This window comes from Megalobrama amblycephala, unplaced genomic scaffold (assembly GCF_018812025.1).
Source record: "Megalobrama amblycephala isolate DHTTF-2021 unplaced genomic scaffold, ASM1881202v1 scaffold201, whole genome shotgun sequence".
Classification (NCBI taxonomy): domain Eukaryota; kingdom Metazoa; phylum Chordata; class Actinopteri; order Cypriniformes; family Xenocyprididae; genus Megalobrama; species Megalobrama amblycephala.
In genome coordinates, this window is record NW_025953337.1 from 263,621 (window position 1) to 285,477 (window position 21,857).

Below are 21,857 nucleotides of genomic sequence, written 5' to 3' on the forward strand. Positions count from 1 at the left end.
AAACCCAGACTAGAACTGAACGCGGCGTGACGGCAGCTTCACATTCTCTAAATCTACCTCCTCGATGGCAGGAATGTCTTTCAATTCAGTGGGAAAGTCGCTCATCTTCATAACATAAAGATCATGTCCAACATATGTTGTGATTTTCTGTTTATACCTTTCTAAACCAACACAGAAAGGACTTTTCTCCATCTCTTCCATTCTAATTTTCACTGCTTGCCCTCCACCTGTATTTCGCGCGTCACCAGAACCACGTGATTGCAAACAACCTATTGTATTTTAAAAAAGACTGTATTTTAAAAAAGTGCAGAATGTGACATAATCTTGTGACTGTTGCAGTGCCCATAGAAATTTCGCATGCATGTCTAGTAGGGGTGTGACGAGATCTCGTGTCACGAGATTTCGCAAGATTAAATTGTGACGAGATTTCTCGTCGAGGCGAAAAGCAGTCTCATGATAGTGTGAGGGTGAAATTAGGAAAGAATATGCCACCGCTACATTTACATTATGCAGTTGGATAACAGAGTAGGCCTACGTGCGATCGCGAAAGTGAAAGTAAACGTGAGCGCATATTCAAACGCGATGTCAATACCCCGCATTTGAAAGCGGCACCCTGATGCATGCAAATATCTTCCAATATGAAAGCTATGTTAGGCTGGGCTGTGTAGTTGTAAGCATCTCTCAGCTCTGTATCATGCTTAAAGAAAAATTTGGTCTCTATTTGCACTTTGAATATTGAGAGAGTGCTTTGATTATGGTTGCACTTATTGATTGCACTTAAGACTAAAAGAAAACTGTTATTTATTTTTATGGTAACACTTTACAATAAGGTTTCATTAGTTAACGTTAATTAACTTTACATGAACTAAGGAAGAACAATACTTCTACACTATTTTAGTTAATGTTAATTTCAACATTTACTAATTCTGTCACGTTCCTGTTCATTCCGGAATCCATTTCCCATAATCCTCCCTGCCAGTCACATGCACACTCCACACCAATCACCTGTTGCCACATACAGCTTATTCTGCCTAGCCCTTGCTGTTCCTGTTTGCCCCTGCTTAGACCCTGCCTGTACGACCACGCTTACTTTTGTAATAAAGCTTGCAAATGGATCTCTGCCTGAGTCCCGTCGCCTTGTTACAGAAGACCTCGCCAAAACAACGATCCAGCAGCTTTTCTGATGAACACTGGTCTGGTAGGAACTTTGCTTTATTGTTATTAGGGCTCAAGCAGGGCTCACGATCGCTGGAGGAATATGTTGTGGAATATTTGGACATTGCTTATTATTCAGACTTGCCGGACTGTGCGCTGATAGACTTTTTCTGTGAGGGCATTAATCAGCCACTCAAATCACAACTCATTCGTGAGGGACCCCGTTCATCTCTAAGTCAGTTTCTGGATTATGCTTTATTGACTGTTGGTTCTCCATTTACTGTGGGTGTCGCGGAGGAATGCAACACCTCGTCTAGTCATGTAATGGCTGCCGCGCCAGAGGACACTCACAAAATGGCGGCTACCATAATAACAACACCAAGTCAAGTTAGCACTGACTATCCTGAACCAAGTCAAGTCACCGCTGATCTCCATGAACAAAGTCAAGTCACCGATGATCTTCATGAGCCAAGTCAAGTCACTGCTGATTGCCCAGAGTCACGTCACGTCTCCACTGATCGCCCAGAGTCATGTCACGTCACTGGTCCTGTCCGAGAGTGGAGAGGATTGCGTTCCAGTGTGGCTGATCCACCGCTGACTTCAGCCCGAGCGTCTGGCATTCCTAAGCCTCCGCCGGCTGCTTCGCTCTCAAGCCCGCCGGCCGCTTCGCACTCAAGCCCGCCGGCCGCTTCGCACTCAAGCCAGTTGGCCGCATCGCACTCAAGCTCGCTGGACGCTTTGCACGCAAGTTCACCGGTTGCAAGCCGCTCAAGTTCGCCGGTTGCAAGCCGCTCAAGTTCGCCGGTTGCAAGCCGCTCAAGTTCGCCGGTTGCAACGCGCTCAAGCTCGCCAGTTGCAACGCGCTCAAGCTCGCCGGTTGCAACACGCTCAAGCTCGCAGGTTGCAACGCGCTCAAGTTCACCGCACTCAAGTTCGCTGGTTGCTACGCACTCAATTCCGACTGTGTTTACGGACAAGATGTCTGCTCCAGAGCCCGCTCCAGCCCGAGAGCCTGCTCCAGTCCGTGAGTCCGCTCCAGAGCCCACAGAGGAAGTGGGCACTGAGTCACCGCCTCACCCATGTAGAAGGAGGAGGAGGAGGAGGAAGAAGACTTCCTTCATCCCTCAGGGCCCGGAGGCCGCTCTTGCGCCGCCCAAGCGTCTTGCCCTGCCGGCGCTGCCCAAGCTCCTTGCCCTGCCTGCGCCACCCAAGCTCCTTGCCCTGCCAGCGCCGCCCGAGTTCCTTGCCCTGCCGGCGCCACCTGAGCTCTTTGCCCTGCCGGCGTTTCCCAAGCGCCTTGCCCTGTCAGCGCCACCCGAGCTCCTTGCCCACGAACCCGCCACGGCCTCCGTTGAGTTCCCCAAGAACTTTTTTTGGGGGGGCCATATACCTGAGGGTGGGGAGCTTGTGGGTGGGGAGCTTGTGGGTGGGGACCTTGTGGGTGGGGACCCTGTGGGTGGGGACCCTGCCCGGTCACTGCCATCTACGGTCTCCGAACTGTTATGGCCGCCCATGAACTATAAGCCTCTATGGCTGTTTATGGACTCTGACCCGCCCTGGTCATCCACGGACTCTGTCTCGCCGTGGCTGCCCAAGCCACCTGACCTGCCGTGGCTGCCTGAGCCACCTGACCTGCCGTGGCTGCCTGAGCCACCTGACCTGCCGTGGCTGCCCGAGGCTCCTGACCCGCCGTGGCTGCCCGAGGCTCCTGACCCGCCGTGGCTGCCCGAGGCTCCTGACCCGCCGTGGCTGCCCGAGGCTCCTGACCCGCCATGGTGCCTAGAGTTCCTGGACCTACCCTGGAGACCTCCATACCCGTCTGCATATCCAGCATCACCTGCCAGTAGGTCTCCAGGACACCCACCCCCCTCCCCGATTGTACCATCTACGGCGCGAGGACGCACCTTCCGGGAGGGGGACATTCTGTCACGTTCATGTTCATTCCGGACTCCATTTCCTATAATCCTCCCTGCCAGTCACATGCACACTCCACACCAATCACCTGTTGCCACATACAGCTTAGCACTTCTCTGGACTATTTAAGACTCACTCTCACACTACCTCATTGCGAGGTCTTGTTTACTTCTGTGACAATTCTGAGCGTTTGTATCCTGTCTGCCTGTCTGTTATTGATCCTGCCTGTTTCTGGTTTATGATTCTCTGCCTTCTGCCTTTGGACTGGTTATTGTTATCTGGACTGTGAACAATATTTGCCTGCCCTGATCTACTGCCTGTATCCTCACCACGATTCTGCCTAGCCCTTGCTGTTCCTGTTTGCTCCTGCTTAGACCCTGCCTGTATGACCATGCTTCCTTTTGTAATAAAGCTTGCAAATGAATCTCTGCCTGAGTCCTGTCGCCTCGTTACAAATACATTGTTAAAATCAAAAGTTGTACTTGTTAACATTACTTAATGCACTATCATAAACTAACCACAAATGACTATTTTTATGTTTAACTAACATTAACAAAGATTAATAAATACTGTAGCAAAGATATTGCTCATTGTTGATGTTGGTTAATACATTAATGTTTATAAATAAGACCTTATTGTAAAGTTTTACCATTTTTATTTATACTCTTTTTATTTCTATAAACAGTTTGTGGAAAGAAGTTCAGTTAGGAGGTCAAAAGTTGTAGAAGCTCATAAATCATGTACAGTAAGGTCTGAAGAGACTTGTATGAAATTATACAGGAGAGAAACCAGTCAGTTGAGTTTGCGGCTAAATGTTTTACAGTGCTTTAATGTTGTCTTTTACTGCATATAATAATTCATACTCTGAAAGTAGAACTGAAATGACATTAATTACAAGATGATTAGTTAAAACATTTCAAATACACCTGCAGATTATTTTTCTAATCATGTGTTTCATCTTTGAGGATTTCTTAAAAAGTGTGTAAAAATCTCGTGTCTCGTCTCGTCACATCCCTAATGTCTAGTGTGTCCACAGCTTAATGCTGATTTTCTCTTTATTGGCCTTGTGTACTTTTGAAATTCATTTAAATATGTATATAGAAATGTCAGTACCTAATGACAAACCTGGACATTATGATATGTGCCATATATGTGCATTATGTCTACATGGATATCAGCCCATGAATTTGTATTTGCCCCCATTTTCCTAGTAACTTTTCCCTTAGTTGCTAAGCCTGGATGTGACATCCATATAGAATGTTACTCCGTACAAATAACTACTTGTACGGAGTTCAAAATCGTCCGACATTGTCGTTTTACCTTTTTTTGTAAACGCGGTTTGACTTAGTATTTGCAATTTCAACTTGTAAACACTCAGTCAGTACTTCCGCCAACGTCAAGTGTGACCTTTTCAATGTAATTGCGTATTACGTGACGTCACGAACACGCATCGCAGAACAGAGCAAGGTGAGCATTTGTGCTTATAAAACTTTTTTTTTTTTTTTTTTTTTTTAAATGACCGATCGTTTCGCAAGATAAGACCCTTATTCATCGTCTGGTATCGTCTGGTATCGTTTAAAGCCCTTTGAAGCTGCACTGAAACTGTCATTTGGACCTTGAACCATTTGGTGCCCATTGAAGTCCATTATATGGAGAAAAATCCTGGAATGTTTTCATCAAAAACCTTAATTTCTTTTCAACTGAAGAAAGAAAGACATGGACATTTTGGATGACATGGGGGTGAGTAAATTATAAGCAAAAGTTTATTTAAAATTGAACTAATCCTTTAAGCTGTTTTTCCACCGTCAGGCCGAACGGTTCTAAGGCTCTCTTGTGAGAAATGAATCAAACTGACGTTCTCCTTGTTCCGTGTGATTGGCTGTTTGCCACACTTGTCACACTTTCAGGTGCACGCACTTTGCAAACTCTGGATTAAACCTTGTTGACAGAGAAAGTTTATACTGAGCGTTGTGCAACAGCTGATCCTGATCTAAACAAGGATGGATTTATCTGGATTTGTCAAATTTGTCAACGCTTACATTTCTTTTTTTTTTTTTTCAAATTTAAAAAAAATTTGATTGGTCTCAAAAACGAGTAACCAGGGGTGGGGCGTGTCCATCATGGAGATAACGAAAATATTTTTAGAGTGTTACAAAAAAATTAATGTTGACAAATAAAAATATGACAAAAACATGAACAGAGAAAAAAAAAAGGTAACACTTTACATTAAGGTTCCCTTTGGAAAGGGTTTATAAAGGTGTTTGTCACAGTGAACCTTAATGTAGGGTGGACACTTGTGAACCATTTATTCATGAGTTATAAACATTAATAACCTGTGAAAGTGAACCTAAATGTAAAGTGGAAACATGTGAACCATTTATTCATGAGTTATAAACATTAATAACCTGTGAAAGTGAACCTTAATGTAAAGTGAATACATGTAAACCATTTATTTATGAGTTATAAACATTAATATTCTGTGAAAGTGAACCTTAATGTAAAGTGAACACATGCAAATCATGTATTTATTAATTATTAATCTACACACAGAATATAGTGTTTTTTTCTGATGAAATATTTTATTTTTCATGTATGTATCAGTAACTTTAAACTTGAAACAAAAAAAGTTTAAACTTTTCTTTTACAGCATAAAATTACAGAGCATGACTTCTCATGAAAAGTGGCTTATGCAAGTAAACCCACATTAAAACATTCAGAGAAACAATCAAGTATTCCAAAAAAGATAAGCATCACACCTATAAGCCAAACATTTTTGATACAAGCTGAATAAAGGCACCTAAATATGTATTATTTAACAGTTGCGTAAATCATTAAATCAATGACCGAATGCACCGTTACAGAACATTAGCATATTAATATGCATTCAATAATTCTTTTTGATATCATGATAAAGGCCAACATAACTTGAGTATTTGGCTTTGGCCATCCACACTTGCAGTACCTGTGCAGGAGCGGTTATTTGTTTAAGATAACTACAAACTAACATAGTGATTACTCATATAATATAAACACTAGAAAAACATAGTCTGCGATTTCACCTCAGTTAGCTTAGCCATCAAATCAGTAAACACAAATTTTCACTTCAAAGCATGTTGGAACAGTACTGTGAAAAGTGAAAAGTGGCAAGGCTTTATGGGATGCTCACTAGCGCCAGCTCCTGTCACGCACAAAAGCAGCACAAGAAGCCAGCCAACATGGCTGTGAGCATCAGACCAACTGCAGCAGTGAGCAATTAAAGACCTATTAAGATCATTTTAGGCAAAAGAGCTGAAAAATTATATATACTGTCAATAGTAAAGATTTACTGGTTTATGAATTTTTTTATGTCAATGTCAAAGCATTGCAGAGATACAGACTCCACAGTCATTTTGGCATCATTCCTCTAATTCGTTGCTGAAAAAAATGGTTTTGTCTATCAACATGAAATCCATACATTTTTGCTGGCATGGTATGAAGATGATACAATTCGATTTTGGTGAAAATTGGACCAATGGTATAGGAGGAGATTGAAAAAGTGTGATTTTAAAGAAAATCAAAGTGGTGGAGAGTGGAGACTAAGTTATGCTGACAATGGCAAAATTGGCATCAGTGTTCACAGCATGACCCACGGAATCTAATCAGACTCTCATTACAATAGGCCAAATTTATATAAAGCTATTAGCATTTAAAAAAAAAAAAAAATCATTATAACATTTTACCACAAGGAGGCGCTATCTCAAAACCTATTGTGTACCTTCAGAGCATGGTGCCGATGGCACGTCCTGAGTTTCGTAATGGTACATCAATGCATTCATATAATATAGCATTTTATATAATAATACTGTATTGTAGTTAATGGAAATTTTATGTTGTGTTCCATTATAGTGCCACCAAGAGGCACAATTCCACCAATTTTTTTATGTGTCCTCAGGGTGACCCCATACATGTGTGTGTCAAATTTGGTGCAACTATCTCATTTCGTTTTGGAGTTATAGACATTTATATGTATGAAATCTTAAAAAAATGACCCATGGATGACTTTTTTTTAATTTTTTTGCCACTTCCTATCAAAATTTTGACATTTGGGCTGTGACATGTAGTTAACCAGCTTAGGTTCTGTGTTTCCTACGCTGGTTTCATCTCAATCGGTCCAACGGTTTTGAAGATATTTGCAATCGTTTTTTAAGCGCTAAATCACCACGCCGCACAAACCTAGCATGATGGGTATCGTTGGACTCGGCAAGGATTCAGGAGTCTAAGGATGTAAGAATAAGTCAACCAGATCAAAATTTATAAGCATATGAAAACAAATTCTCCACTAGGTGGCGCTGGTCCGAAACTTCTCGGGCTCCTTCAGGGCATTGTGCTGATGACCCATACTGAATTCGTAATGATACGCTTTAAAATGGATATGAAATTTAGATATCATTCGACTCGGCCTGATGCCCCGAATCCAACGAGACCAAAATTATGATTTTTGGATAAACCCATCAGAAGTTATAAGCAAAAATAGCAATTTTTTTATCTCTGCACCAGTAGGTGGCACAGCGCTGAAACGCTGCATGTTGCCTCAGGTCATGCTTGTGATGAAATGTACCAAGTTTGGTCTGAATACAATAAAGCATTGCAGAGATACAGCATTGTCTATTTTTGCAAGCGCTATGTAAAATTTGTTTGCGTGTTTTTCAAAAACGGTTTGAGAAATCAACTTGAATTCCATAACAACATATCAACATAAACATGAGTGCAAATTTGGACAGCTGGTGGCACTAGAGGGATTGAGTTAGAGACTCCAAATTTGCTATGGACACAGTTCAGACTGTCCTCTAACTGTGTGCCAAATTTCATAACTTTCCCGCAAGCGGTTCTATGGGCTGCCAGGTGGAAAGAACGCCAACGTATATAATACGTGCCTATGAACCTTCGGTGCTTGGCCCCTAGTAATACAAAGAATACATTGCATATTATACATTATTGTCTATTATTTGGTTGTAAAGAGCAGTGAGGAAGCAGGATTTAGATGCAGCATTTTTTTATTATGAAGGTAACTGAACTATTGGAATGAAGGAGAACGTCTCAGGTTACGTATGTAACCATGGTTCCCTGAGAAGAGGGAACAAGACTCTTGTGTTTACCGCTTTGGGGAACGTCACACGTGACCCGGTGTCTGAAAGCCAACTATCCAACAACTCCACCTCTATTGGCCGGCGACAGCCTGTGACGTAATATGGCGCGACCCGGAAGTATATATGGAGCACCTAGAGAATCAGTCAGTATCTTATCGTCTTGAGGGACTGTTCAGCAGGCAGCCCGAGGCATGGCAATGCAGAGTCTCGTTCCCTGTTCTCAGGGAACCATGGTTACATGCGTATCCTGAGATGTTCCCTTTCGAAAGGGAACTCAACTCTGCGTTTACCGCTTTGGGGAACGATATACCCACGCTACCATGCTCGAGGAGAGTGCGTGCCAAAGATGGCGAGACAAACGTCCGGCAATTTCGAAAGAAATGCCATAAGCAACTTGCCCTTGGGTCACGCAAGGCTGTCAATGACAGCATTCCCTACGGCCACTAGCCCAAGCTGAGCCTAAAAGAGGCCTTCCACAGAAAGCCTTCCAAGGCTGCTCAGAGCTTCTGGGACCAACATTTCTGCGGAAAAGTGGTCCCTTAAAGGGAATGTGGCCAGGAAACCGAAAGGAACCCAGTCACTAGAGGGGAACGAAGTCACCCACAATGCCACCAGGGAGGCCGACATTCTTCCGAGAAGAGAGCAGGTAAGAGCGACTGCGAATGAGCAGTAAGCAACTCAAACCCACGCGTAGAAATGGGCATCTTGGAGAGCAGAACACAGCTGAGTGCTATAAACCCTCGTATTGAGGGGAGTATGATCCGCTTATCCTAGGATCTACTCAGGGCTGATCTCAACTGGAGACTTCATAGAAGTCTACAACCAATGATCAGCTGAGGGAGCTAAGCACAATTACACAAACAACCCAAAGGGGAAGTACGAAGCTCACCTAACAGATAGACCATACTGTTGGCACATAGTCATGGAGGCCAGAAAGGGGCCTACGACATGACTGAAGTTCTGCATAAAGAACTATATATCACACCAGAATACTCAATCTCATAGAGGTATTCCAAGGGCGGCCTACAAGGCTGCACACCTGAAACTTGCTGGAAGCAAGAATGAACATATGACTTCAGTAACTGTGAGTGCCCACATAACAGTCCATCCAACACAATCCAACGAGCAGTGCACTCGGTAAAAGAACCTTTTACTCTTTAAAGCAAGAGGAGTACAGCGTACGCCATCACACGCTAAAGAAGGCTCCGCGGGGCCTATAACCTCAGCCAGACACGTGGCATCAGCTCGTGGCAGTGTTATTCAGCTCCAGGCAGGACAAATAACTGAACTACAGAGGAGGTTAATAAGTCATTTTTCAGCATATTATTCCCTTTACTCTTTTTAGTAAAGAAATATATCATAACAGTGCCAGCATGTTCCCAAAGGAGGCTCAGAGGGCCTAGCCGTCACACACGGCTCCAGCTAGTGGCCACTAAAGTTCTAGGAGCAAAAATACAACTATTTACTAGCGAGGTAACTACTTAGCTCAACTAGAGCTAAAAGAGAGACCATACTCAAGGAAGTAAATGCATAAAAAGTTTTTGTTCTTGTGTAAGTTCTTGTTTTTAATGTTGAAAACGAGCAAGTATGCAATTCTTCCCAAATATACATAATTGTAAATGTGACATTGATTTATTATACAAGTCAACAAAGAAAATGTGCATTTTAAACAGCACTATCAGTATTTACTAAAGTCACATTGGTGTTTCGTGAACAATTCTGCAGCTTTAAACGAATCATGAGAGTCAATCATTCAATGATTCATTCATAAATACAGCTAGTTGCTTCACTACTGAATGAATGACTCTGACTCACTCATTAAGACAGTGACTTACCGCCACCTACTGGCGGTTTTAGTTAATATTTAAAAGTCTCACTTGGTTTTTACCATCATTGCATATTTCTCTGTTGAACTTTTTTTTTGATACTCTGGGAAATCAAATTAGGGGGCAAATATTGTCCTTTAATGGAAATTTATGACTGCAGTGGAAGAGAGGGGGTATGCAAAAGGATGGTAAACCTCTCAGGGGGTACGCCACTCTAAAAAGTTTGGGAACCACTGATCAAGAATCAGTTTTTCACAATTATCTTCTGCTAGGTTCCAGGCCATGTTGGACTTTTAGGAAATGATCGAGCTGATGCAGCTGCAGAGGAGGCTTTTACAACATTTTTATAGGGAAAAGTACTCTTTACTCTCTACTGATTAAATGTACCATACTGAACTGACAGACAGCTTCAGTGATTATGAAAGGAATGCTCTTTACTTGCTTTCTGTGTAATTCAGTCATAGTTTGAAGAAGTTTTTGTTTTTCATGAGACCTCTCCTACTTTTCCACATATTTGGTTTTAATGCAAGTAGAAAGCTTTTTTGAAGTTGGTTAATTTAAGGACTTAGTAAGATTTTGCCTTAAAAGGTTTTAGAGTTTTTTTTTTTTTTATCGTATGTTAATTTAAAAACTCTTAACTCACACATATCTATAAATATTTCTGTCATGACAACTCTAGCAGTGTTTGGCATGGTAATGGGTATGACAGTGTTGATATGTTTGGTCTTGGCGGAATAGATCTGCTACGCTGCTGCTGCTTTTATTGGTGCTACTGCTGCTGTTGATTATTGCTGCTGCAGAGCAAGTATGGGACTTTCTACTGCCAATACATACATGCTGCTGCTCTACAATATAGCGCACATGATTTACCCCCCAAAAGAGCAGGTGATGATATTCGAACAATACAAGCCAAGTGTACTGTATGTCAGAAAATCCCCCATCACGCAGAATGGCGTAACTCTAGTGGCCTATGACAATGTGTGCCTGAGCCAAAAGGCTCAAACATATCTAATTAGAACACGCATTATGTATGGATTTAACACTCTGGAGTCTGAGGTATTGCCGGCGATACCACCTCGGTTTTTTTCTTACCAGTGTGAAAGAGACTCAAAATACTCCGTCAATGTTGCACATACAATTAAGAGTTATACACCATTTCAATCTGTTGAATATCTTCTTTTTTTGTGCACACTCAGAGTAAAAACATGTTGTGACACAATGTTGTGCTTTTTGCAAAATAAAGAAAACTAACATGATGCGTGATCTGTCGTCTCCCTCTGAAGGAAGACCAAACTGATAGTTCTTAGAAAATGAACTGTAACTTAGTGAATACTAATGACAAAAAAATGAGACTTATGTCTAAAAAATGCTGAAATGTCAGGTTTTAAATCATGTAAGTCAAATCGAAAACAAATATTCTCTGTTTATGTAATCTGTATGAAGACATGTCAGACGCTCGTGATTCAGCTCATTATCCACTAATGTGGCCACGCCCACAGAGGGAGCGCTATTCAGAGGCAAATTCTGAGCAATACATGCATACATCGTCTCAATCGTGTATTTATTGTCTTCAAAAGTGTTTTGCATAGCCATAGTTAGCGATCTCTGTTAGTTCAGTTAGTTCCTGGATTGTCACACGACCTGTTCTTCTTTAGATTAATTTGTGGACTAAAGGTGCACAGAGCGCCCTCTGGCTGCAAGTATGAATTAAAAACACAGTATCCAGCGTTCACAGTGATGACAATAAATACTGAATAAATATTACTCCTCTGTATAGAAAATTGACATAAACATATGAGAATCCTTCAATATTTCTCCAAATGTGCATGCTTTTAAGCTAGAAGCCTATATGAAATGCCATAGAGGTAACATAATTGTTCACACACTTTGCATCATAGAAATACATTATATTTTAAAGAATATAATAGAATACCATTATTTTAAATTGTAATAATATTTCACAGTATTGCTGTTTTTTCTGTATGTTTGATATACAATGATGAGCAAACCCTCTATGCTCCCATTGTAAAAGTGGAGGTCATTTGGACAACAGAAAAATGAGTACAACTGTAGGGCTGCACGTTTAATCGTATTCTAATCAAAATCGCGATTTGGCTTAGTGCGATTATGACATTGCAAAGGCTGCGATTTTTAATTGTATAAATATGTACACAGCAGGTTAGTGAAGAGCTGCTCTGTGATCAGTAGTAAATGATGCTCCATCTGAGAGCACTGCATTAGAAAAAGCAACACACGTCAAATATACAAACTTTCAAAACATGAGAAGCCTTTATGAACTTCTTTTCTAACAAAAGACTACATTTAATGTGTTTTTACTCCAAACTCACTTCATAACGTCAGTTGAGTGTTTGAAATAGCATTTTGATTAGCATTGGATTATAAATATACTTTATTATTACGGAAATACCCGAGAAGGCTTGAAGAAAACATAAACCATGTATTGTTGTAGTCGTCTGTTTATTTTATTCATGTTTAATCAATCAAAGCGTTTCTACCTTCTTTTTATTCTGTCACAGCGATAGCATGATGTCCATTGGGGATTTCCTGGAACAGCGTTTGTTATATTGCGTATATTTGGAGTATCTGCTCAAGGGCGCCCTCCGGCGTTCAGTATGAAACAGTATTGTTGCTAATCCTCTTCAGGGTAAAAATAGGAAAAATAATTCCTCTCTCTAAAAAACTTTGAGGGGAACATATAATCAATATGTTTTTCTCTAGCGTACATAAGTGTACAGTTTTTTTTTTTTTTCGTTTTTTTTTTTTTCCACAGTGGATGCCTCTTGCATGTAGTTCATATTAAATACATGGACTAAATTTTTGGTTTTGCATACCTCCTGACAAAAATAAAAAAAATATTGAGACAGATTTTTATCATAATAATATAATATTTGATAATAAATCCTTAGATCTTGCTAATGATTTATAGACATACTGCTTGCATGTTAACAGGTAACCCCACATTTTGTCATACAAGTTTTAAATATTATTTTCCAATTATTATAGTTGTATTTATTATTAAATACTAATGCTAAATACTTTAATAATGAAAGTTATTACAACAGTAATATTTCTTATTTGGTTTAATATTTTTTAGCAATAATAATAATAATAATAATAAAAATAATTAGTCAAAAATAATATTAGCACAAAATTTCGTGCAGCCCTACAAACAAGCAAAACAAGCCTGGTATTGTTTATTTTTTATTTTTTTTAATTTGTTATATAAAATCACAATTTTAACCAGAAAAATCTGACATGACTCTAACATATGTTAGCTGACACAGCCAGAAACACACATATGTAAATGAAAACATCAGCCTTGAAAAATTGTTGTTGGGAAGTTGAGCAAATAAGGTGAGCCCCGGTTAAATGGCAATACGTTTTCTCATGTACACCATGCATAGTCACAGTAATCTAATGTAAATGGCTTGCTGCTGTATAACTTAATATGTATTGCTGCTGCTGTATGCTTGTATATTCCTCCTACATCAAATGCAATATTGTGAACACCCTTCTAGACAAATACGGCATAGTTGATGTTTCATAGAGTAAAAGAATAGGTTTATGTTTAGACAATGCCCTGCCTGGTTCCAGAATCCAGAAATTTCCCAGAATTTAGTCAGGGTGCTTTAGTCAAGTCAAGTCAAGTCATCTTTATTTATATAGCGCTTTTTACAATGCAGATTGTGTCAAAGCAGTTTTACAGTGATAACTGGTATATAATTTTGGCTGCAAAAAAGCTCTTAAAGAAAATGGTGTCAATGCAGGCAGATCAGAGCACTGTTGAATATCAAATGTCAAGTCAAATGTCAAATTTGGAGTATGTATATTTGGAGTATGCAAATATAATACAGATGCTGTGTAAGCAACGTCTCCACCATAAGAATAACAATGTACTGTGGAACATTTAGATTTATGAGTCATTAACTGAATGTTAACTGAAACTCAAAATACTTTGAATCAATATTTCTATATATCTATTGTCAGAGTTGCATGCTAATGCATTACTATGGCATATTATATCTTTGTCCCATGCAATGGTTATGTCAATCTAACAGTGAATCCCATAATATCACTTCCTAAATTCCACAGCGTGCAACCGACTGTCGGTCCTCACAATATAAACACTTATTAGTGAAAACGTATGGCCATGAGTCTAGAGCGCCATTCACTCATCTTAGTAGCAAACTTAGAAATGCCGCTACATCAATGAGCTGCCCACGCTCCAAAGAGTCTTCTATTTACACTATAGCTTGGTGTTTTAAGCAGAGTGTGATTTCTGACAGATAATAAACATGGCCACTGCTCGGGATCAACAAACGCGTGTCCATGAATCAGCCACACTGCCCACTGCTGCAAAACACACCGCACATAGAAAACACCTAATGTTATTGATTGCGAACATGGATACCCAGTGGAGCATTTGCCAAAATGATATTTTTAAGCAGGCACATGCACACATAGAGATAAAAGGGTGCTTGAGCACTTGCCCTTTTTCCATGAACCATGAACCGCATTATTACAGGTTTTCTAAGGATGCACGATTTATTAAAACCATTTAAAAATCATAATACAGCATTGCAATTCTTAATTTTATGCTTACACAGGAGAATACATCAAAAGTTTAAATCCTCTCTCTGAGTGTGCATGTTGTGATGTCCACATATTCTTGTTGAAAAAATTACAATGGCTGTATATTATTATTACTTAACTAATATTATATTTTTTTTTTATGCTGGCTGGCCAAAAACAAGGATTTGATCATGCTGTGTAACAACAACAATCACCAGGCATTTGGCGCCCTCTGCAGGCATTTGCTATAATATATTTTATGTACTTGAATATTTCAGGGGAAAACACTCTTGATATGTTTAAATATGCAGAATAGCTTGTTTTGGTTAATTTAGAAGAAATCTACAGATGCAAACAGACAGAGGGTAGTAGGCTTAAAACAAACTACATCTAAAAGTGTATTTTGGAAGTTCTCTTTCCATTAGAGTAAAAGATGACATGGAAGTAAAAATAGACCAAAATAACACCAAAAGAATACAAACGATTTATTGATTTGTGCAAAATATACAAATTATTAATGAAACTATGTCCCTGACGGTGCAATCATTTATTCTAAATATATATAGCTACTTGAAAATAGTATTGTAGAAAACACGGACATTGTGGCATAGTTTCCTTTGCTATTGCCTGCTCTTGTGAGAAACCTAGTGAATATTGTAGTGAATATTAACGAAGACAATGGTCTCTGTGTGAACTGATTATTTGTAGAAATCTGTGGAGTATAAAACAATTGCGTGAGTGTGGGGGGAATTAAAATAAATTGGTAAGGAAGTAAAAAGTTGTGTTAATATATTTAATGTTTTGTTTATTATTTTTTTAAATTAGAGGGCAATTAAGTGCCCTTTTTTCCACTTAAGCCCCTGCCCCCCAAAATGTATGTGCACGTCCCTGTATTAAAGTAGCAACTGAGGTGCTCTTGCTTTCATTTGAGAATACATGGAAACTGCCTAAAATACGTGAAATATGTTAATAAGATGATGATAACATATCCGACATTGGCATAAATCTCTGTTCATCCTGTAGTTATGAAAAAGCCTAGTATATGCCCAATATAAATCCGAATACAGCTGCTGCATACTTAATATGTAAATAAGGTGAAAACATTGTTGTGTTTTAATTCAACAAAACTTATATTCACATTGCATGATAACTCATTAGCCGACACAAAACTCATCTCACTCAAATTAGCAACAGGTGGGCCTACACAGTGTTATAACCACAACGTCTGCTGCGTTCTGTTGTTGTTTATAGTCACTACATCACTGTCTGAATGTTATCCATGCTGCTGCTGCTGTACAAAAAATACATGCTGTAGCTCCATTAGAAATGCGATACAAAAGCGAAGCCGGTTTCCACTTAAAGAGTTAAGCAAGCATGTCTCTGTATCCTTATACAAAATTGCATATTCACTAGCTGCTAATATGCTTAGTAATTCACTCTAAGCATTAAAACAGGACTGTTGACGTGACATAGGAATCGTTAGAGCATAGTGATATAGCATAAAAACCCATGTACTTATCTTAGATGTTGAATTTCAGATGATTTCTGAAAGCACGCTACACTGATACTCATGTATTTGAAGAATGAGCATGTGAGCTCATTGGCTACTGATACACCAGGAACCAATCATCTGTGTCCTATGGATAATGACGTGATTACGAGCAGGTTGAGTTAAGGACCTATTAGCCTGCGCGTCTAGAGTTTCATGACAGAACTTTGTGTGTGTGTGTGTGTATGTATGTATGTATATATATATATATATATATATATATATATATATATATATATATATATATATATATATATATAATAATAACTCACAGAAGTGAGTACACCCCTCACATTTTTGTAAATATTTTATATCTATTCATGTGACAACACTGAAGAAATGACACTTTGCTACAATGTAAAGTAGTGAGTGTACAGCTTGTATAACAGTGTAAATTTGCTGTCCCCTCAACATAACTCAACACACAGCCATTAATGTCTAAACCACTGGCCAAAAGTGAGTACACCCCTAAGTGAAGATGTCCAAATTGGGCCCAGTTAGCCATTTTCTCTCCCCGGTGTCATGCGAGTCGTTGGTGTTACAAGGTCTCAGGTGTTAATGGGGAGCAGGTGTGTTAAATTTGGTGTTATCGCTCTCACTCTTTCATACTGGTCACTGGAAGTTCAACATAGCACCTCATGGCAAAGAACTCTTTGAGGATCTGAAAAAAAGAATAGTTTCTCTACATAAAGATGGCATAGGCTATAAGAAGATTGCCAAGACCCTGAAACTGAGCTGCAGCATGGTGGCCAAGACCATACAGAGGTTTAACAGGACAGGTTCCCAAAACAGGCCTCGCCATGGTCGACCAAAGAAGTTGAGTGCACATGCTCAGCGTCATATCCAGAGGTTGTGTTTGAGAAATAGATGTGTGAGTGCTGCCAGCATTGCTGCAGAGGTTGAAAGGGTGGGGGGTCAGCCTGTCAGTGCTCAGACCATACACTGCACACTGCATCGTCCCAGAAGGAAGCCTCTTCTAAAGATGATGGACAAGAAAGCCCGCAAACAGTTTGCTGAAGACGAGCAGACTAAGGACATGGAACCTTGTTGGAACCTTGGTGTCATCTTAGACTCTGAATTATGCTTAACCAAGCAAATAAATTTGGTTGTTAAGAATAGTCTTTATCAATTACTGATTATTTCTAAACTTAAATCATTCTTGTCTTTTCAAGATTTGGAGAAGGTCATTCATGCTTTTATCACATCACATTTAGATTATTGCAACCCATTGTATTTGGGCCTTTCTCAGTCATCCATTGCTCGCCTCCAAATGGTTCAAAATGCAGCTGCAAGGATGTTAACCAGAGCAAAGAAATTTGAGCATGTCACCCCAATCTTAGCATCGCTCCATTGGCTCCCAGTCCCAGTACTTACTGGAACCATGTCCTGTGGTCTGATGAGACCAAGGTAAACTTATTTGGTTCAGATGGTGTCAAGCGTGTGTGGCGGCAACCAGGTGAGGAGTACAAAGACAAGTGTGTCTTGCCTACAGTCAAGCATGGTGGTGGGAGTGTCATGGTCTGGGGCCGCATGAATGCTGCCAGCACTGGGGAGCTACAGTTCATTGAGGGAACCATAAATGAGCGGAGCATGATCCCCTCCCTTCGGAGACTGGGCCGCAGGGCAGTATTCTAACATGATAACGACCCCAAACACACCTCCAAGATGAACACTGCCTTGCTAAAGAAGCTTAGGGAAAAGGTGATGGACTGGCCAAGCATGTCTCCAGACCTAAAACCTGAGCATTAGTGAGGCATCCTCAAACGGAAGGTGGAGGAGCACAAGGTCTCTAACAGCCACCAGCTCTGTGATGTCGTAATGGAGGAGTGGAAGAGGACTTCAGTGGCAACCTGTGAAGCTCTGGTGAACTCTATGCCCAAGAGGGTTAAGGCAGTGCTGGAAAATAATGGTGGCCACACAAAATATTGACACTTTGGGCCCAATTTGAACATTTTCACCTAGGGGTATACTCACTTTTGTGGCCAGCGGTTTAGAATTGAATGGCTGTGTGTTGAGTTATTTTGAAGGGACAGCAAATTTAAACCGTTATACAAGCTGTACACTCACTACTTTACATTGTAGCAAAGTGTCATTTCTTCAGTGTCGTCACATGAAAAGATATAATAAAATAATCCTTTTGCCAAGATAACAGCTCTGAGTCTTCTTCTATAATGCCTGATGAGTTTGGAGAACACCTGACAAGAGATCAGAGAGCATTCCTTCATACAGAATCTCTCCAGATCCTTCAGATTCCAGCTCCATGTTGGTGCTTCTTCTCTTCAGTTCACTCCACTCATTTTCTTTAGGGTTCAGGTCAGGGGATACCATGTATCTGAACAAGATGTCCAGGACCTCCAGCAGAAAAATAGGCCCACAACATTAAAGATCCAGCAGTATATTTAACCGTGGGCATGGGGTACTTTTTATCCATGTGTGCACCAAATCCATCTGGTGGGTTTGCTGCCAAAAAGCTCTTTTTTTTTTTTTTTAGTTTCATCTGACCATAGAAGCCGGTCCAGTTTGAAGTTCCAGTCTTGTCTGACAACTGAATATGCTGGAGTTTGTTTCTGGATGAGAGCAGAGGATTTTTCTTGAAACCCTCCTGAACATCTTGTGGGGATGTAGGTGTTGTTTGATCATTTTTTTTAGGCTTTCTGAGACTCAAGACTCAACTAATCTCTGCAATTCTCCAGCTGTGATCCTTGGAGAGTCTTTGTCCACTCAAACTTTCCTCCTCACTTCACATTAGGATGATTTAGACACACGTCCTCTTCCAGGCAGATTTGTAACATGTTTAGTTGATTGGAACTTCTTAATTATTGCCCTGATAGTGGAAATGGGGATTTTCAATGTTTTAGGTATTTTCTTACAGCCACTTTCTATTTTGTGAAGCCCAACAATCTTTTGCTGCACATCAGAAATATATTCTTTGGTTTTACTCCTTGTGATGAATGATTATGGGAATTCGGCCTTTGTGTTTCCTCATGTTTATACTCCTGTGGAACAGGGAATCATGGCTGGACAATTTCATGCTCCTAGTCACCCTGGTGTGCTAAAAAAATGTAAATATGAATGGGAATATACTTCAGAGATATTTTACTCATAAGAATTTCTAGGGGTGCCAATAATTGTGGCCAACATGTATTGGAGAAAAACATTTATTTCATAATGTAAGTTTCCCCCCACTTTCAACTGTTTTCCTTCAAAGAAAGGTTAGAATTTTGTGAATTTTTTGAATGAAAGATCAAAAGGATAAACAATGCAGATTTATTTTCACATCCACCTTTGCTCATATTTACTAAGGGTGCCAATAATTGTGGAGGGCACGGTATATGTGTGTGTGTGTGTGTGTATATATATATATATATATATATTTAATATATTGTTTTTATAAATAAGTCTGTGCTCACCAAGGCTGCATTTATTTGATCAAAAGTACATAACTGTTTTCTATTTTAATGTATTTTAAAATGTTATTTATCATGGCAAAGCTGAATTTTCAGCAGCCATTACTTCAGTCTTCAGTGTCGCATGATCCTTCAGAAATCATTCCAATTTGTTGATTTGGTGCTCAAAAAACATGTCTTATTTTTATCAATGTTGAAAACATTGCGTTGCAGTTTGTGTTGGTTAAATATTTTGTGAAAGCATGATACATTTTTTTCTTAATGAATATAAAGTTCATTAAGAAAGTTAATTTATTTTAAATAGAAATATTTTGTTTTAGTCAATTTAATACATCTTTGCTAAATAATTTGAGAATTTTGTGTAGTAAAATTTATACTTTCTCTAAAATTCTGGTGTACATTCTTCCACCTTGGTCACTAAAAAAATATATTTCCCAGAATGCTCTAATCAGTTGAACATGAAATATGTTTTGGAAGTGTTAAGTGCATGTTATCTGACATAAATGTTGTAAATACCTGTGTGTTTTCAGGCACTACCCTAAAACATCCTTCACTATCGTAGCTGACACACCAGAGAACCTTCGACTCAAGCAGCAGAGCAAGATGCAAAGCCACGTAAGTGTCCATTCACAAAGCCCGGTCACTTTTTCTCCCTGTCCTCTTCTAATGATGTTTTATTAACAAAGTTTGGGAGGAGCAAATTCAGATAATTAACCTAATTAACACAAGTGAAGAGCATTCAGTTAATCAACTCAACCAATGGCAAGAGGTGTGTGTGTGTGTGTGTGTGTGTGTGTGTGTGTGTGTGTGTGTGTGTGTGTGTAAAAAAAAAAAAAAAAAAAAAAAAAAAAATATATATATATATATATATATATATATATATATATATATATATATATATATATATAAAATATATATATATATATATATATATATATATATATATATATATATAGTCCTGAATTCTCAGGACTTCCTACTGCTACAGTGTATCCAGTGTTATGTTGTATCCACAGTGTACGCTCTTCAAAAACAGCAAGGCCTAATGCAAGTATCGTACGATACACTAAATTGCTGCTAGTTAAAGTTGTGAACCTCCTTTGTTAACAAAGAAGCTTTGTAATGAATACTTGATTCTTTCCGGGTTTTTGATTCTTCCCCATAGCTCCTAATGTTTCACACTTCTGGTCTCACTCTCTCATTCCTCATTTTACTCATGCACATGTGACTTGTGTGTGTATATATGTGTTTTTTAGTTTAGTTATATGTTCGTGATTTAGTTGATAAAACTTGTGCACAATACATATTTGGTTCTCACTCTCTGTCTGCAATAGATTGTCTCTTAAATGACCAGATCTTATTACCAGCTCTAAGCACTGTAAATGCTAAGAAATAATTATTTTTCTGTTGCCATGAAAAATAACATTCTCTTAGAATTAATTAATAATCAATACTGAGTGTTCACAGGATGAACTGATTTATTTATTGTAATTTTAATGTAGCTACATCAAGTTAATCTGATTAACTGATTCAAATATTCATAATCATAATTAATAATCATAATGAGTTAATTATTAATAATGGATCATTATTAATATTTCCCCTTTGAGTTAATTCACTACATCTGATTGGTTGAGTTCTACAGAATGTCCGGGAGTTGTGTGTGTCATTTTCTTTTACGGTTCACCTGGGAACAAATGCCCTGATCCCAAACCCCCTCGTTGAAGAAGGACGCCATCGTGTTTACAACTTTGACAATGAGCGCTTTCCAGTATCAACTAAACATTGTATTTTCAAAAGTATGTGACGTTCACGGCTCCATTGTTGCAGTAAACTTGCACAATGTTCTTGAATTAATAATTTATTAGATGCCTGTCCGTTATTGTCGGGACATCGACTTTACATTTTCACGCCCTTGAACATGACGTGGAACACAAAACAAACTGTGACTGCTTGCGTTACATGTCAGTCAAATGTCCTCTTGGATGGTCCTTTGCCAATGAAAGCTGTGATAGTCCAGACCTTCTGCCGTTAGTCTGAAGGTTTGGCTACTTGTTTATGGCACAGCATTTCTCCTGGTTTCAACATAAGTTCTATTTGATCTGATATATGTGGTCTAAAGCAGAGAATTCTGTGCTGAATTTGAATGCTTCCCACTAGATCTCACAGCAATGTTATTGTTATGCCCCGTTCTAATAAGAAAAGGGGCTGACGTGAGTTGGTGGATAACAGGGAAACCGACTCCAGCTGACAGATCACCACAGACATAAAACTAAGATCCACAAAT

General features: G+C 39.3%; 1 protein-coding gene across 1 annotated transcript in view; it reads left to right on the top strand.

Moving 5' to 3' along the window:
* Positions 1-21,857, top strand: part of LOC125260957 (LIM and SH3 domain protein 1-like) — a 93,497-nt gene that overhangs the window by 21,974 nt on the left and 49,666 nt on the right. Inside the window, exon 3 of the mRNA XM_048179503.1 lies at positions 20,101-20,185. Within this exon, the coding sequence (XP_048035460.1) occupies positions 20,101-20,185 (85 nt within the window). The remainder of the gene's footprint in view (positions 1-20,100; positions 20,186-21,857) is intronic.